Source organism: Salmo trutta, chromosome 27 (genome assembly GCF_901001165.1).
Source record: "Salmo trutta chromosome 27, fSalTru1.1, whole genome shotgun sequence".
NCBI classification, from domain to species: Eukaryota; Metazoa; Chordata; class Actinopteri; order Salmoniformes; family Salmonidae; genus Salmo; species Salmo trutta.
In genome coordinates this window covers 4,124,806-4,143,697 of record NC_042983.1, presented here as the reverse complement: position 1 = coordinate 4,143,697, position 18,892 = coordinate 4,124,806, and the positions used below count along the sequence as shown (strand labels likewise).

The 18,892-nt window shown below is 42.2% G+C and overlaps 2 protein-coding genes across 2 annotated transcripts in view; one reads left to right on the top strand and one right to left on the bottom strand.

The window, feature by feature from the left end:
* col27a1b (collagen, type XXVII, alpha 1b) overlaps positions 1–5,922 on the top strand; it is a 144,078-nt gene extending 138,156 nt beyond the window's left edge. Inside the window, exons 52-60 of the mRNA XM_029716360.1 lie at positions 38–91; positions 204–239; positions 630–683; positions 809–832; positions 948–1,013; positions 1,290–1,461; positions 1,798–1,907; positions 2,136–2,354; positions 4,037–5,922. Coding sequence (XP_029572220.1) covers positions 38–91; positions 204–239; positions 630–683; positions 809–832; positions 948–1,013; positions 1,290–1,461; positions 1,798–1,907; positions 2,136–2,354; positions 4,037–4,183 — 882 coding nt within the window. The 3' untranslated portion in view covers positions 4,184–5,922. The remainder of the gene's footprint in view (positions 1–37; positions 92–203; positions 240–629; positions 684–808; positions 833–947; positions 1,014–1,289; positions 1,462–1,797; positions 1,908–2,135; positions 2,355–4,036) is intronic.
* Positions 5,923–6,336: 414 nt separating this feature from the next.
* Positions 6,337–11,701, bottom strand: zgc:101858 (SDR_c11 domain-containing protein). The gene is made up of 8 exons (XM_029716361.1): positions 11,584–11,701; positions 11,240–11,410; positions 7,846–8,024; positions 7,469–7,562; positions 7,114–7,183; positions 6,965–7,001; positions 6,802–6,865; positions 6,337–6,548 (listed from the first exon to the last, which is right to left on the bottom strand). Exons 1-8 carry the CDS (start codon positions 11,605–11,607, stop codon positions 6,390–6,392), a joined length of 798 nt encoding a protein of 265 aa, XP_029572221.1. The 5' UTR covers positions 11,608–11,701; the 3' UTR covers positions 6,337–6,389.
* Between the last annotated feature and the right edge of the window lie 7,191 nt (positions 11,702–18,892).

Below are 18,892 nucleotides of genomic sequence, written 5' to 3'. Positions count from 1 at the left end.
TACTTCTACTTTATCACCATGGTTTTTCTCTCTCCAGGGCAATGTTGGTGCCATAGGCCCAGTTGGTATCATCGGACCCAGTGGTAGTCCAGTATGTACATCATTATATCTCATACCTTCTGATATGCAAAACATGTTAACCCTTTCTCTTATTTGGCAATAATGGAGGGATTTCCCCTCTTTCTTTTCTCTCTCTCCATCAGGGACCCCAAGGTGACAAAGGGAGTCGAGGGGAGATGGTGCGTGTCCATATCTTTGATTAATCCTATCCCCTATAGACCGAGGTTGCGTCTGAAATGGCACTCTATTCCCTATATAGTGGGTACCATGTTGGACACAGCCCATGCTTAGTATGGAGAGCACACTACTTAAAGTACATTTAGCTTCGACGCCCAAAGCCCTTTTCATTTCCCTTAGTGCTCCTCTGTTGTAGAATCATTTCAGACAGTGAGAGATGACTGTTGGGCTGCTGCTTGATGCTGCTTTTGCTTCTCCTGCCTGGTAAAGGAGTTTAAATGATGAAATCCATGATATTGATTGGTCAAGACCAGTCCCCAGTTGGATTATTATTGTCTAGTGTATTGGGGGTTTATTAATCCAACCGTGTTTCTGTTTCTTTTCATAAACAGGGGGTGCAAGGACCAAGGGGCCTTCCTGGTCCACGTGGACCACCTGGGCCCCCAGTAAGTCCTTTGTGTTATTTATGTTACTCTGTGGCAGTGTTAACCTAATTTTAATATTATTTTGTATACTGTACTATGACTGTACAATACATTAAAAACCCCTTTCTATTTCCTTTGGTTTCTAGGGTCTCCCTGGTTCTCTGACATTTGTAAGTCTGCTTTACCCTTATGTTAAAACTTGACTGTCTCAGGAAGGATTAAGAGGAGGCGTGAAAGTAAGTGTTCCAGGGTGGTCTTACTGTATCATTTTGTCATCTCTTCCAGAGAAAGGAGGCTATTGGAGCTGCTTTCCAAGTCATTATTGATTCCCATGCTGCACTGAGGTCAGAGGTGAGTACTCTGTGAGATGATCCCTTGGGAATTCATCAATGTGGCCAGAGGATAATTGTGTGTGTTAATGTTGGTGTGTAAAATGTGGTGCCGTTATATGGAGTTAGATGTACAAAACTGAAGTCTCTTACAAATCAATGATTATGGGCTTCTGTAGGCTCCCCATATGTTGACTTTGTCTTCATACATTTTAGCACATTATCATGTGTCTGCCTTATACAGAGGCAATTTATCTCCTATTGGTGCTGTGTGACCGTTGTCCTCGTTCCATTCTAGAGTTACCATGACATGGACCTGCCCATGTTGGACCACCAGGGTACAGAGATCTTCAAGACCCTCCACTACCTCAGCACACTGATCCAGAGCCTGAAGAACCCGCTAGGCACCCACGACAACCCAGCACGCATCTGCCGAGACCTCAAGGACTGTGAACAGAGGATGAACGATGGTAAGGAAGTTGGAACTAATGTCGACTGAAAGACATGAAAAGCTGTGACATTATTTCCACAGAAAAATATAAAGTTAATTTATTCAGTTACTAGGTCCAATAGTTTAACCTGCATGTGACTTGACAAGGAAAAACTCTGGGCTCATATGTGCTAGAACTACGGCATAAACAATACGTCTATATATCTGACGAAGCTAGTGACACCTCTTCCAAAAGCACCACATCCTTGCCATAGCCCCTCAGAATTCAGCTGTCAATATGTGTCCACTCTGGTGAAATTACACTACTCCTGTATCCAAACTCCCTTTTCACTCAGTTTATTTTCCCTCCCTTAAGGCACTTACTGGATCGACCCAAACCTCGGCTGCTCGGCTGACACAATCGAAGTGACGTGTAACTTCAGCAGCGGCGGTCAGACCTGTCTGAAACCCATCACAGTATCCAAGGTCAGCATCAACTTCTATTTGCTCTCACTATCTGGCTCATTTGAATTTCCTGTCTTTTGTGGCTTTCTGACAAGCCCTAACCTTTAAATTCAAATAGGATTTGGGGGGGGGGGGTTTTAGTAATCTCGGCACCTAGAACGAAATCTTGCATGCCTGCTGGTGTTTCGTCTGTCACAAGAGACTACGGATGGAATTGTAACGGTAGTTGATGTTTGTCTCTGTCTGCAGCTGGAGATTGGTGTAGGTCGCATCCAAATGAACTTCCTCCACCTCCTGAGCTCTGAGGCAGTGCAACACGTCACCATCCACTGCCTGAACGTCCCTGTGTGGGCCAACAGTTCCTCCCTGGAGCCCTCCCCCACCGCTGTGCGCTTCAAGGCCTGGAGCGGAGACATGATCCAGGCTGGAGGACTCTTAGAGCCCCACATAGTGAGGGATGACTGCTGGGTATGTTGACCAGTCAAAGATTGCTCTGCAACACTTTGCATAAATGCACCAATATACCATGTAATAAGGATACTCTATTATTACTTATCTAACCAGAATGTATTTACCCAGTTGTACAGTGCCTTCAGAAATTATTCATACCCTTTGACTTATTTCGCAATTTGTTGTGTTACAGCCTGAATTTTGTGTTTTTTTGTCATTTTTGCAAATGTTTTGAAAATATCTCATTCATCATATAAGTATTTCCATTCCCAAGTCAATACTTTGTAGAAGCAGCTTTGGCACTGATTAGACCTGAGTCTTTCTGGGTTAGTCTCTAAGAGCTTTCCACAACTGGATTGTGCAACATTTGCCCACTATTATTTTCAAAAATGTTAAGCTCTGTCAAATTGGTTGTTGGTCATTGTTGGGCACCCATTTTCAGGTCTTACCATAGATTTTCAAGTAGATTTTAGTCAAAACTGTAACTCGGCCACTCTTATACTTGGCCTTGTGTTTTAGGTTATTGTAATGCTGAAAGGTGAATTCATCTGTGTCTCGTGGAAAGCAGACTGAACCAGGTTTTCCTCTAGGATTTTGCCTGTGCTTAGCTGTATTTTGTTTAATTTTCATCCTGAAAAACTCCCCAGTCCTTAATGATTCCAAGCATACCCGTAACATGATACAGCCATCACTATGCTTGAAAATATGGAGGGTGGTACTCAGTAATGTGTTGAATTGGATTTGATATATTTTTTACAGTATTACTTTAGCGGCTTATTGCAAACAGGATGTATGTTTTGGAATATTTGTTTTCAGGCTTCCTTTTCACTCTGTCAATTACATTAGTATAATGGAGTAACTACAATGTTGTTGATCCATCAGTTTTCTCCTATCACAGCCATTAAACTCTAACTGTTTTAAAGTGACCATTGGCCTCATAGTGAAATCCCCGAGCGGTGTCTTTCCTCTCCGGCAACTGAGTTAGGAAGGACGCCTGTATTATTTCTGTAACTGGATGTATTGATACACCATCCAAAGTGTAACTAATGATAACTTCACCACGCTCAAAGGGATGGTCAATGTCAACTTTTTTTAAATACATTTTTTACCCATCTACCAATAGGTGCCCTTCTTTCTGAGGCATTGGGGAAAAACCCTGGTCTTTGTGGTTGAATCTGAGTTTGAAATTCACTGCTTGAATGAGGGACCTTACAGATAATTGTGTGTGGTGTACAGAGATGGGGTAGCCATTCAAAAAACTTTTTAAACACTATTGCACACAGAGTGAGTCTGTGCAACTTGTGACTTGTTAAGCACATTTTTACTCCTGAACTTATTTAGGCTTGCCATAACAAAGGGTTTGAATACTTATTGACTCAAGATATTTCAGCTTTTCATTTTCTATTAATATGTAAAAAAAAAACGAAAAAAAAAACATATTTCCACTTTGAAATGGTGACAAAAATCTGAATTAAATCCATTTTAAATTAAGGCTGTAACAAAAATCTGAAAAAGTCAAGAGATGCGACCGAATACTTTCTGAAGGCACTGTATTTCATATCAATCTGCAAATAGTGCAAAGCATGACCAAATACTGTTCAGTCACTGCATTTTGTTTTATACTCTGTGCTCCAATATTCAAATTGTTTGATCTCTTATCTCAAAGATTTTCTAACCAGCAGAACTTCCTTGTCTTTCAGATCAAAGATGGCCACTGGCACCAGACCCATTTCATCTTCCAGACCCAGGACCCCAACTTACTCCCCATCCTGGACGTGTATAACCTACCAGCCACAGAGCCTGGCTCGTACTACCACCTAGAGGTGGGTCCTGTGTGCTTCCTATAGAGGCCTGTTGTTATAGAAGCCCAAAATACATTACATACACAGCCTCCTCATAGGAGTGACTTAAGGGGGATGGTGGAGGTTAGGAGGGGCTCCCTGTCCCCATATACTGGGGCCCATCAGGAGATGCAGGGCAGGTCAGGTCCCTTACCCTGCAGCATATGCTCGGACTGCAGAAACAGAAAGGGGGCGCCATTGAGGGACTGACCAGGAGAAACTGCAGAGATACTGGGGCATCTCGCACTATAGTTCCTACCGCCTGCCCGAGGAGAAGATATTAAGCTTTGGCTTCTTTCAGGGACTTGTTTTACTGTTGCACAGTATGAGCCCTGAATGCCAGAGTGAGAGAAAATAATATGACAATCTCTCTTCTGACATCACACTTGGACAACGTTTTTAAATTATTCCTTTTCATGGTCTGCACTCAACATGTAATGAAAGATGTATAAAGTAATAGGGAACGATTATACATGTATTAGCATATTATGCAGTACATCTTATCTTGTTAAATGTCATACATACACATATTATTTATACATGTTATATGTATATCTTAATATAAAAGTGCAATAGACATCTCGTTCTGCAATTTTTCAAAGCAATTCAGGTTTACAGTGATCTCAAAACATTGGATATAATAGTATCATAACATTCAGGTGTAGGAATAGATCATAGCATACATCCACAGGTGTATGCTTTCCAGCCATCTTCTCCTGCCTAGTCTGCAGATGAGGTATGAATGTACTTGTACTTGTGACTTGGTGCAGAAGAAATGCCCACCAGTCTCCGAAAAACGATTGCGTTCACACACAAACATTTCTGATGTGCGTTTCCCTAGTCAAGTGAATTGAAGCTTGTAAGAGAGTGGATCCAGAAGTGTGTCAGTCTGTCTACCTCCCATCTCTCATCTAGCTATGGTGCGTTCAACTAAAAGAGAAAGAGAAACAGAGATGACACCTGATACCTGGTGCTAAAATAATTAACTGACTCCTGTGGTGGGTCTTTAATCTTGACAGAATATATCTACATGCCTTTTATACTTCAAAAGGGAATATTTTTTTATACATTATGAATGCAAAGATTTTTTTTTTTTTTATCAAATTCACTTTTCAAGCTAGCAAAACAGCGTTTTCCCCCTGCATCATTATTGTATCCCCTTTGTACGAGTCTGAAGCTATTATTGAAGATTTAGGTCTTGTTTTTATTACTTGTTGAAATGTATATAATTATGCAAAGCTTTTTGTTGTATACAGTGGATCCTAACATGCTAATTTATGTTATTTAATGTCCATGGGTTTTGCGACTTTGTCATCTATTACACTTCCCATCATCAGAGCATTTTTTATTTTCCATACATTTGGGGCTTCATGGATTTCGTTATGTTTTTTTTGTTTTGTTTTTTAAAACTGTACTGTATTTGGACCGTTTTCAATGCTTTTACACTTACTGTTTTCCACCTTATTGTTGACCATGTTTGTGATACTCTACAGACCAACCAAGCATAAACTCAGAATACCTCTCATCACACAACTCAGAGCCCTCCATTTGCATTTATTTCATTACTTTAACACATCTGAGTGAGACAGCAGATTTTTGTTTAGGGGAAGGGATAGATGTTAGTGGTTATAATGCTCATTCATTCATCTTTGCAGATCCTCTGTCTGCTTCAAAATATTGCAGCTTCTAGTTTTCACTTTCCTTTTCTTCAACATTCAGGTGTTCAATAAATATTTGAAACCGAAGATCATTGTGTTTTAACATTTAAAATTGTAAGCTACAAAGACACCTTGAACAGAGTTAGTTTTCAATAAAAGTTGTCAATAAAATATTGAATTCATTATTATAGTGCATACACCGAGGCTTTTTGTTGTTGTTGTAAAATAGCTAACGTATTATTGCAACTGAAATATGAAGAGTTTTCCCTTTTAAAGTGTAAAAACTCTTACACTTCACACCTTCACCACGAGGGCACTCACGTTCCAGTTTGAAACCCAAATCTCCCATCTAAGCGTACAGTCATCTAGTTGAACACAGAAGAACTAAAGGATCTTGACATGATTTCACTTTTATAGCCCTAGACTAGGCCATACTCTACATTTCATTATATTCTGTCTGTCTAGACTCAAAATATATTTTTTCAAATGACACAAACCAAGTGAGGCAGTTCAAGTTTGTATTGGCTGCCAGTCAATGATCATGTCACAGGATATTATCTTGGACACATGGCGTGGCGCCCCCCATCCACAGGTAGGTTGACCCCGGTAATGAAGGTGGCAGCATCTGACGCCAGGAAGGCTATGGCATGGGCCACCTCCTCCACCTCACCTGGTCTCCCCAGGGCGTGGGTCTGCTTACACTTCTCAAGGAACTGAAGGGGGGAGGAGAGAGGAAAATGGAGAGAAAGAGAGATGGGGTAGGAGGGAGCAAGTGAGAGTTCGGTGAGACAGAAAAATATTGCATTATAACTAGGTGACTGACAACATTCTCTGTCATATAGTAAGCCATGAGCTCTCTAAACATTGACATTTTACAATATACAGTACATACATTTTGGAACCCCAGCCAGTGAACACAACCTTGTAAAACAATGTGTTAGGTCCCTGTATAACATAGTAGGTTACCTGAGCATACTGCTCCTCATCCAGCCCCGCTCTCCTGTGGACATCTGTTATGATCACACCAGGACTGGAAGGAGAAAGACAACAGAGAGAGAGAGAGATCAATATGGTCGTAATAACTACATAACAAATAATAATTAAGTAGCAAAACATAGACTTGACATACCAGACAGAGTTCACTCGCACTTGCTTCGACGCTAGCTCTGGGAGAAATATGAGTCGTATGAGTATCTCCAGTGTTTTCACCCACTATAATAATACATATTACAGAAAATAGAATGAAAAGTGAATGGGAGAAAAACAAATAGTTCTTACCGAGTGCTATGCATCGTGTGAATTGGTCAATAGCGGACTTGGACATACAATAGGCAAGGACACCTGGGAACTAGAAACAAATGTACAATTGTCTGCATCAGAAATCATACTGGAATAGTGTCACAGGTGGGATCCGAAGCTCAGTCTCCTGTTTGGGAATCCAACATCTTAACCATAAGGCTAGGAGTACATTGCCATTTCGGGCAGGTGACACTGATTATTTACTTTTTGTCAAAGGCAGGGCTACCTCATCATGAGAGCATGAGTCTGACTTGCCTCCGCTACAAAAGAATGACAACGAAACACACACACACACACACACACACACACACCTCGATGGTCTGGTAATACTTACTGATCGTTGCCCGTTGACACTGGACACATTGACAATAGAACCCTTAGTCCTGATGAGGTGAGGCACACACAGCTGTGTCAGATGGTACACTGATCTGTGGAATAACAAAAACATTCAGAAAGAAAAGGGGGGGGGGACAGTTCAAATAGAGATGTTAGTGTCTGAAAAATATTGACATGATCTTCTCGTACATGATTTTGCATAACAATGCACTGCAATTAATAAATACAGAACATGGATTTCAGGCTTCATCCAATGAAAGCTTCTTTGTAGTTTGTGGTGCCCTAGATACGTCATTCAAACGCCCTACATTACATATAATCTTCAGTCTATCATGAAGTCTATTCTTCAGGGTATTACAGGTCTGCTAATCCTACCTGACGTTGACGTTCATGACCTTGTCATACTGAGCCAGGTCACCTGTCTCAATGCTGCCCATGGCCAGAATGCCAGCGCTGTTGATCAGCACATCCAGCCGGCCAAAGTGGGCAATGGTCAGTTCCACTGTCTTCTTTACGGTGTCCTCGTTAGTCAGGTCCCCTGGTACAAGCAAGGGCTGGTGGGCAGCAATGGACAGATCATGTTACTCATTCATCACTTTTGTTAGTGTGGTACTGTCATAATACAGGTATTGCAATTAGGAGCATTCGATATAGCTCGCCACGGGAACTAGTGGGCGGATTTTACCAAGGAAAAGAGTTTCAGGTTGGATATTTGACGGATATTCGCGCTTTCAAACCACTTGAGCCACAGACTCCAAATAAGTGTCATGATGTTGGAAAAATTGCGCACAACATTGCACAGGTCTTACTTTCACGATTTGGACATCAATTTGCTTTGCAAAGCCAATAAACGTGGAAATGTGAGCAGAATTTTGTATTCATAGTTGAATTAGTTAGGCAGCGCAAACAAAGTACAAACCTTTTTTACATTTGAATTTCAATAGCTCCTTGGACATGTGACCTACAGGACTCAAACAAGGTTCAGAATGTCCACTGACTACCCTTCTATATTGCACACCCTTTAGTTTGTCCATTTTCATTTCACATGTTTTTACATTAATTTGCCTGCTCTGCCCCCCTGAAGGACCGTGTCACTTACACACCTATTCACTTTGGCCTTACTGACCTCCAGGCAGACATTGACCTGGTGACCTCTGACTCTTGGCCTCTAGGCCTACACTCCCTGCCCGCCCTCTCCCTGGGCCTGAGAATGTATAGCTTACTCCCTGGAACTACAGACCTCCACACCTACTCTCCCTACCCGGTCAACACCCCTTTCCCTTGGCTATCTATAATCCCGCTGTCAGGAACCATGTGCACCTGGTAACACGAAACAGGCTCTTGGCACCTGGTAATTTGAAACAGGCTATGTGCTCCTGGTAAGCCGCCCACTTTTTTTCTGCTCACAGACTAAGTTCCCACTCCAACCTCCATGACCTGAGGGCTGCCCCCAGCCCCTTAGTCCGGCCGCCCCTGCTTGGACTCTGAGTGCCCCCCGCCTTGATGGAGGCCTCCTTGTGCACCTGGTAACCTGAGATAAGCTCTGTGCACCTGGTGACCTGCCCGCTTTTATCCGCTCAGAGACTAAGTCCCCAACCCAACCTCCACAGCCTGAGTGCTGCCTCCAGCCCGAGTCCGGCCTGCCCTGCTCGGACTCTGAGTGCCCCCCGCCTTGGGGGAGGCCTCGTGCACCTGGTGACCTTTTGACTTCCACAGCGAGTCCCAACCTGACTCACAGTCCCACCAGAGGACGGACCCGGGCGGATACCACCTAGCCCCCTACCTATCCAGAGCCCCATGTCAATGTCTTATGCCTTCTACCCACCTGCCTGGGCTCTCTCCCACTCTGTGTTTGGCCTCTGGCCCTTCTCCGTGGACCTGGTAAGCCGTAAGTAAAGGAGGAGGAAGACGCCTTCCGTCCCCGACAAATGCTTGGATCGAGGGCTGACTTTCAATAGATCGCAGCAAGTGAGGTGCTCTGCTACGTATGAAACCCTGACTCAGAATCAGGTCGTCTACGAGTGATTTAGCACCAGGCTCCCCACAAACATGCGGTGCGCGTTAGGAGAGGGGCAGCAACTCATCCGGCTGCACCCCAACCCCGTCAAGAACGGCTCTACTCACCTGCCAAAAGAGGCAGGCTATCCCGGGCCAACCGAAGATCCGCGGCACTATGGTATCGTAACGTTTAGGGGGGATTCTGACTTAGAGGCGTTAAGTCATAATCCCACAGATGGTAGCTTTGCACCATTGGCTCCTCAGCCAAGCAAATACACAAAATGTCTGAACCTGCGGTTCTTCACGTACTGAGCAGGATTACTATTGCAACAACACATCATCAGTAGGGTAAAACTAACCTGTCTCACGACGGTCTAAACCCAGCTCACGTTCCCCATTAGTGGGTGAACAATCCAACGCTTGGTGAATTCTGCTTCACAATGATAGGAAGAGCCGACATCGAAGGATCAAAAAGCCACGTCACTATTAACGCTAGGCCGCCACAAGCCTGTTATCACTGTGTTAACATTTGATACTTCCTGCTTAAAAGCCAAAAATTCAGAAGGATCGTGAGGCCCCGCTTTCACTGTCTGTATTCATACTGAAAATCAAGATCAAGTGAGCTTTTGACCTTCTGCTCCACGTGAAGTTTATGTCCTCCCTAAGCTCACCTTAGGACACCTGCATTACTGTTTGACTGGGGAGGTGCACCTGTCAAACTCCCCACCTGCCAGAGGCTGTTCACCTTGGAGACCTGCTGCGGATATGGGTACGGCCTGGCGTAAGATTTACACCCTCTCCCCTGGATTTTCAAGGGCCAGGAAGAGCTCACCGGACGACACCGCAACGCTTTCCAGGGCTTGGGCCCCTCTCTCGGGGCGAACCTATTCCAGGGCACCCTGCACGTCACAAATAAAAGATTACTCTCCCCGGGGCTCCGCCAGCTTCTCCGGGATCGGTCGCGTTACCGCACTGGATGCCTCGCGGCGCCCGTCGCCACCAGTCCGTTGACATTCTAAAAGTAGTTTGAGTCCAGTAGGTCACATGACCAAAGAGCTATTGAAATTAGAATGTTTAAAAAATTCATGTAAAATCGTGTGAGATGAAAATGGACGAACTAAAGGGTGTGCAATGTGTAGGTCCACTGAGTGGACATTCTGAACCCTGTTTGAGGTCAGTAGGTCACATGACCAAGGAACTATTGAAATGTTACATTTTTTAAAATTAATTTAAAATGTGTGAGATGAAAAGGGACAAACTTAAGGGTGTGCAATATAGAAGGGTAGTCAGTGGACATTCTGAACCTTGTTTGAGGTCAGTAGGTCACATGACCAAGGAGCTATTAAAATTCAAAAATGTAAATAAATAATTTAAAATAGTGCGAGATGTAAATCGACAAAAAAAAAAAAGTGTGCAATGTGTGCCATCTGGTTAGCTAGAACCAGTTTAAGTTTTAGGAGCAATGGTTAAAGAGCTATTGAAATGTGAAAAAAATTGATTTGTCACTATGTTGACAGTCCCTAACTGCTGTTAGTGGACGTAAGGAAAGCTACAGGCGAATATCCAACCGCAGTCTTTACCTCGGTGCAGATTTTGCACATTTTAATTTAGACAATTGTATTATAGTGACAACCCACCCACCTGGGCAGAAGGACTGAATGTAGAACGTTATTGTTAGTTACTCTGTAACAAATACTACACCATGTCAGCGTAAACGATCTGTTACTTTGTATCAACATGACAATGACATGAATTGCACACTGGACTGTACCTCGGCAGCACCCAGGTCCGTGCACTGTTTGGCTATGTTGGTGAGGTTTTCCACGTCGCGCCCGTTCAATGCGAGCAAGGCACCAAGTTTAGCGAACATCAGGCTTGTCCCTGCCCCGATGCCCGAGCTGGCACCTGTGATGAGAGTCACTTTGCCTTTCAAAGATGATACCTAAAGAGACAAAAAATGAATGTAAACAAAAACATTAAGGTCCAGTGAAGATTCCATTTGGATAGGCTGCTTGCTGCGAGTTTACAACAGATTTAAGCTGACAGATAAGGCAATAGGCAGCGTTTGACAGTGTGCTAATCTAACATGAGCATGCACAAATAATTCTGACTCACCTTAAATCCTTCCTCTGAAGCCATAAATGCTTTTAAATGACTACAACCAGGTTTAAATCCAGTGAAATCGGTCAAGTTCACTCGTGGCAGTGTTTAGCAACTCCGTCCCAAGTTATTTACGCAAATTTCTGACGTCATCAAAATGAGACCATAAATGGCAGAATGCAGTTTTCTTTGTGGATTTTACAAACGAAGGCGATTCAAGTTTATCATCATAATGGAAAAATTAAAACACACACTTATTAAAAATACTTTATTTGGTACAAAATGTAAAATACAAAGTAATATTTCAAACCAAAATAATATTATTGGACTATTATCATTGTATTACCGAATGTGTTTAGAATCATAGCATGTGTGTTGGCCCAATAGCAGACCTTTAGCACAAAACATAGAAGCTAAAAACTGATTTTCATAGTTTCTTGTTCATTCTCCAATCAGAACGGTCTACTGATTATGGATGTAGCTTCGGACGCGGGATATGTACGATTTGATTTATTTGACGAAAGAAAAAAACATAATACAACCTCATGTGGATACAATGCATTTAAAAATCATAGAGGATAACACAAAAACATTTTTAAACTTCTTTCCATTGTGGTCTTCTTGTTAACAGAATGCATTATTCATAAATGAACAACAAATTAAAGATGGAAATCGAATGGAGTTGAGGCAGTTCGGAAAAGTCAAAATGGACTGAGCAGAGGGCGCATCGATGGTACAGTACAGCCAATGAGAAAGTCAGACAAGCCAGGAGCTCTTTATCAAGGCAATCAGGGCCCATTGCTTTGTCCGACGTTCCCAGTTCCTCCATAGTAGCCGATCATCCGTTGCCAACAGTGTAGCACTCACCTGGGTGATGCTTTGAACTGAAGATCTCGTACAACGCTGTGTACTACTCCCTTCACAGAACAGCACAAACTGGTTCTAACCAGAATAGAAAGAGGGGTGAGAGGCCCCGGTCCACAACTGAGGAAGAGGACAAGTGCATTAGAGTGTCTAGTTTGAGAAACAGACACCACACAAGTCCTATACTGGCAGCTTCATTAAATAGTACCCACAAAACACCAGTCTCAATGTCAACAGTGAAGAGGTGACTCCGGGATGCTGGCCTTCTAGGCAGAGTTGAAAAAAAAGCCATATCTCAGACTGGCCAATAAAAAGAAAAGACAAAGATGGGCAAAAGTACACAGACACTGGACAGAGGAACTCTGCCTAGAAGGCCAGCATCCCAGAGTTGCCACTGACACGGCCCGCTACCAAAATGTGCGGGCTCTCCTTCACTGCAGCCAACATGAGTAAAACATTTAAACGTGTTAACCCTCGCAAGGCTGCAGGCCCAGACGGCATCCCCGGCCGCGTCCTCAGAGCATGCACAGACCAGCTGGCTGGTGTGTTTACGGACATATTCAATCAATCCTTATCCCAGTCTGCTGTTCCCACATGCTTCAAGAGGGCCACCATTGTTCCTGTTCCCAAGAAAGCTAAGGTAACTGAGCTAAATGACTACCGCCCTGTAGCACTCACTTCCGTCATCATGAAGTGCTTTGAGAGGCTAGTCAAGGACCATATCACCTCCACCCTACCTGACACCCTAGACCCACTCCAATTTGCTTACCGCCCCAATGGGTCTCGACCTCGCCCTGTGCAACTGGGTACTGGTCTTCCTGACGGGCCACCCCCAGGTGGTGAGGGTAGGTAACAACATCTCCACCCTGCTGATCCTCAACACTGGGTTCCCACAAGGGTGCGCACTCCCTGTTCACCCACGACCGCGTGGCCATGCACGCCTCCAACTCAATCATCAAGTTTGCAGATGACACTACAGTGATAGGCTTGCTTACCAACAACGACGAGACGGCCTACAGGGAGGAGGTGAGGGCACTTGAAGTGTGGTGTCAGGAAAATAACCTCACACTCAATGTCAACAAAACAAAGGAGATGATCGTGGACTTCAGAAAACAGCAGAGGGAGCAGCCTCCTATCTACATTGACGGGACAGTAGTGGAGAGAGTGGAGAGTTTTAAGTTCCTCGGCGTACACATCACGGACAAACTGAAATGGTCCACCCACACAGACAGCGTGGTGAAGAAGGCGTAGCAGCGCCTCTTCAACCTCAGGAGGCTGAAGAAATTCGGCTTGTCACCAAAAACACTCACAAACTTTTACAGATGCACAATTGAGAGCATCCTGTCGGGCTGTATCACCGCCTGGTACGGCAGCTGCTCCGCCCATAACCGGAAGGCTCTCCAGAGGGTAGTGAGGTCTGCACAACGCATCACCGGGTGCAAACTACCTGCACCACCCGATGTCAAAAAGGCCAAAAAGATCATCAAGGACAACAACCACCCGAGCCACTGCCTGTTCACCCCGCTATCATCCAGAAGGCGAGGTCAGTACAGGTGGATCAAAGCGGGGACCGAGAGACTGAAAAACAGCTTCTATTTCAAGGCCATTTGACTGTTAAACAGCCATCACTAACATTGAGTGGCTGCTGCCAACATACTGACTCAACTTTAACCACTTTAATAATGGAAAAATTGATGTAATCAATTTATCACTAGCCACTTTATATAATGTTTACATACCCTACATTACTCATCCCATAAGTATATACTGTACGCTATACCATCTACTGCATCTTGCCATCTTGATGTAATTAAAAAAACTCTGAGATCCATTCTGAGATCGTTAATAAAACCTCCCAGGAAAACTTTCAAGGAACCAGAGTCAAATGTTCTCAGAACCTTCTTGCAACTTAAAAATAAACATTCCCAGAACAGGCTAAATGTTCACTTCTGGTACCGGTCAGGAATATATGGCTTCGTTCCCACCACCAGTGTGAAACCAACTCCACAACTTCCAAGGAACCAAATGTGCTAGCTGGGACAGCTACTCCAAGTAGAAGCATGCTTTTTCAACTTGCTTGTAGTCTTGTTTTCTCCATACATTTTCCCTGACATCCAAAAGTACTTATTACATTTTGAATGCTTAGCACGACAGGAAGATCGTTCAATTCGCACACTTAGAGAACATCCCTGGTCACCCCTACTGCCTCTGATCTGGCGGACTCACAAAAAACACATGCTTTGTTTGTAAATTATGTCTGAGTGTTGAAGTATGCCCCCGGCTATCCGTAAATTAATAAAACAAGAAAATGGTGCCGTCTGGTTTGCTTAATATAAGGAATTTGAAATGATTTATACTTGTACTTTTTATTTAAGTACATTTAAAAAATGTCATTTACTTTTGATACTTAAGTATATTTAAAACCAAATACTTTTAGACTTTTACTCAACTAGTATTTTACTGGGTGACTTTCACTTCTACTTAAGTAATTTTCTATAAGTTATCTTTACTTTTACTCAGGTATGACAATTGGGTACTTTTTCAACCACTGATAGTGGTCAAAAGAAATATAGCTGGTTGTGCTAGACGTTTTATAGATAAAAGGATAAGTAGCATACCGTTTTTAAATATGTGCATGTTTTTTCCCTCCATGTAAACAGCTGATTCAAAGCGGGTGTGGCAGATTTCAAAACAATACAAGAAGGATGCACTTCCGTATCCTCCGCCAAAGGAGACAATCGAGGAGAGGATGAAACTCCTATGCTCACATATTAACAAATGTACATTACACTCTACTACATATAGAGTCCACTTATCGGTTTCTGGGTCACCGAGGGGAGGAGGACGGAGGAGTCGAGGACAAAAACAGACCAATTGAGACTCCCCCTCTGTATCTCTTTCTCTCTTTGCCCAGCTGCTCCTTCGAGTAGGTGGATGCTCAGTTTGTCACGGCATGATTGTCTGTCCTCTTTCTCTCCTTATCTATTCTCTTATGCTTATCTTTGCTGAGACACAAGTATGACAGTAAAATGTATGTGTGTATGTGGATTGTAGAAGTGTACATGTGACACCTGCTAATGTAAAAATATCTTTATGAATACATTTGATTGTATGTAAGTCTTTATACTGACTGCATGCATGGGTTATCTAATCTTTCTCACTGGTTGGTTCTGTTTTATGGTGATGGTGAGAGGCCCTCTACAGCAGATGATGATACTAGACAAGTTACAGGCAAGGGATCAGAAAATTTGACTGTCAACAGTTTTGTCTTCTGACCAACAAATTCCTCTCCTTTCCTTCCCTCCACCATAACACCTCGGTGGGCAATTTGTGATGTGAGTTTCATTAGTCATCTGTGGTGGAAGCAGACAAGCATAGTATAGTTTTTCTGCCAGAGATGAGGGCTTTTATTTGTAAAATAAGTTTCATAATGATAAACATTTCCAAGAAAACAAAAACAACTTTATTTTCTTTGTATTTCATTACTCTCAAAAGAATGTTTCCTAAAAGTTCAAACATGGTTACATTGAATAACATTTAACGTTCTAGGAATGTTCTCCAACTGGTTTGACATTGGGAATGTTCTCAAATAGTTCAGAGGATGTTAAGAAACAACATTCTTCTGTGGGAATTTCAGTACTTCAGCATAACATTTTCTACAGGTTTCCTCATGGTTTTATTTAAAGTCATATTCTCAGAACATTAATACAACTTTCAAGAACAACCACAAGAAAACACTAGTGATGTTCAAAGTACGTTCTAAGACTGTTGTTTAAAAACATATACATTCCGTTCTCAGCTTCAACAAAACTTTCTCTATCTTGTTAAGTCGGATCAGGTGTCTTGGCCTTGGCCGGCCCCACTAATTGGCCACACCTGATCTTAATGAGTGCTTATTTCCTTTGAAATGGGATCTGTTTGAATAGACTAAAATGAACAGCTTTGTATTAGTAAAAAGAAAACATGGTATGCTAGCTCCATCCTTGTGGCGCAGTGGACTAATTAATTCCATGGATAGAGAACAGAAGATTATAGGTATTGCGTGATGGATGCCTAAGCAAATTACTTTCCATGTGTCCTGTCTGTGCTTGGGAGTTCAAAACAGTTAACCTTAGCTAGCAGTGTTATTAAAAGTATGATTGAAACATTCAGTGAACATTTTAAGGAAGTTATTAAAAAACCTCCCTATAACCTTTACATTTTGTTCAAAACATTCACAACGTTTAGAGAACGTACTCAGAACAGTATTTAATAAAATTCAAATAACCTATCATTTCCATTCTCAGAACGTTAATAAAACCTCCCAGGAAAACTTTCAGGGAACCATAGTAAAACTGTCTCAGAACCTCCCTGAAACCTAAAAATGTACTTCCCAGAATTCACTTCTGTTCTCAGAATGTTTAAAAAAATGTGCAGTTTTACTGGTCAGGAAACGTATGGCTTCATTCCCAGAACCAATGGAAAACAAAACATGTACATTCCTACAACTTCCAAGGAACCAAATGTGCTAGCTGGGTATCTAGTGGAGCCGCAAACAAAAGTTTGGAGCATAAAGCATGAAATGCACGTGAGAATCTCACTGCCAACAGGTACTTATCACAGTGGCAAGCCGTTCCTTCTCTTGTTAAAACAAAAGCGGTACCTGCTGGGTGCCGACCAATGATGTATATAAACCCTGGAATGCTAATACTATGTATTGGCCATTGAGAGGCTTTGAAGCCACCGGTAGGCCATATTGGCATTCACCAGTAGGAGCAGTCCTCCATAGGAAAGAATGGAATTCTACAGCATTTACATTAAATGTTTCAAGGACAAAATTACATGTATTTAAATATTTTTTGTTATTGTATTGGCGTAGTAATCTAAATAATATATACTTTAAGGAAAATGTTATAATATATGTTTTGTATTTGTATGTTTAGATCACATAATATAATGTCAAAGTATACATAAAGGTGTCTGTAATATAATAAATGTGGCAAAAACTAATGTAGACTTTAATAAATGCATTTGTATATTTTTTACAATGGTGTGGGAGTGCCAAGATGGAGGCACCGTGGCTTCAACACAACACCCCCTATCAGAGAACTAGTGTATATATAAATCATTGGTACTGACCCAGTGGTAACGACCGATTCTAGATTGCAGAATCTTTGAACTTCCGAGTTGGTTTAACGTTGGACCAGAGCAAACTTTAGCAAGACAGCTAACAAGCTTGTGTGTGCAGAGTAGCACTAGAATTAAAAACACGTCTTACCTTTTTGTAGTTAATAAATCCAATGTGAAACGTGATAGCTAAAGTATCCTTAACTAGCATTGAAAAAGTCTAAACATTCTTCTCTAATTAAACATCTCTCCCTAATTTCTGAATTATGCTTGTAACATCATCAGTAGGCTACAGTAACCTATGCTTCAGAGGGGAGGGGCAGTTAGCCTACACACACGCACACCCATAGGCAAAGATTTCTAGCTGGCAGGGAGATGCTAGAATAAGTTTCTGAGTGACAGAGTGAGGGCTTTGCATAGGTGCTTTTTTGTGATTTTTGTGGGACTGGAAAAAAATTCTGGAATGTAAAAGAACGTTATTAACCGGTTTCCATGCTTTTACAATAATGGTTCTGTTCCAGAACAGTATAGATCACTTTCATTTTCAGTTCCTCAAATAATTTAGTTATTTTCCAGTTTTCGGTTCTGTTCCCGGAACCGGTTCCGACCCTTGATTCCTATGGATGACTGCTCCTACTGGGGTGTACCATTATGGCTGACCAGTGGCTTCAAAGCTTCTCAATGGCCAATACATAGCATTAGCAATCAAGGGTTTATATACATTATTGGGTCTTTGCTGTGTGAACACCAAAGAGATTGACTGATCCAAAAGTTTGACAATCCTACCAGTGTCTGAGTTTTAAATCAAATGAATAGGCGCGAGACCACAAACTCTCATGTGTTCTTTTCTTTTTACAGGTGATCAAATGTTTTTATATTGCTGAGAACCATTGCTGCATTTACTAAACATCTTTGAAGTAAACAGTTTTAATCAATACCTTGTTTTACTATGTTATATTTAGCCTGGCACTGCCAGTAGCTCTGTGACAGTAACCTTGGACTACACCCTGTTTTGGAGTTCAGAGCTGAACCTATGGTGCTATGATGCAAAGACTACTACTGCTGCAACTCAAACTGATTTACAGATAAAGGAATATAAATACACATTTAGAACGTATGTCTCAAGCTCTCGCAGCTAGCACATTTGGTTGTGGGAGTGTACATTTTTGGTTTCCTACTGCTTTTGGTAACAAATAACTTTCCTGACCGGTACATCTGAATGTTCTGGGAACAACACTTTTTTGGTTGCAGGAAGGTTCTGAGAACATTTTACTCTGGTCCCCTAAACGTTTTCTGGGAGATTTTATTAATGTTCTGAGAATGGAAATTATAGGTTATTTGAAGGTAATTAAAT

Excerpts from the sequence above, each read along its gene's own strand:
- zgc:101858 (XM_029716361.1), bottom strand. The coding sequence starts at position 11,607 with ATGGCTTCAGAGGAAGGATTTAAG. Across the intron at positions 7,563-7,845 it reads GTCATGAACGTCAACGTCAG|ATCAGTGTACCATCTGACAC; the intron begins GTAGGATTAGCA and ends GTTATTCCACAG. Across the intron at positions 7,002-7,113 it reads CACACGATGCATAGCACTCG|AGCTAGCGTCGAAGCAAGTG; the intron begins GTAAGAACTATT and ends TATTTCTCCCAG.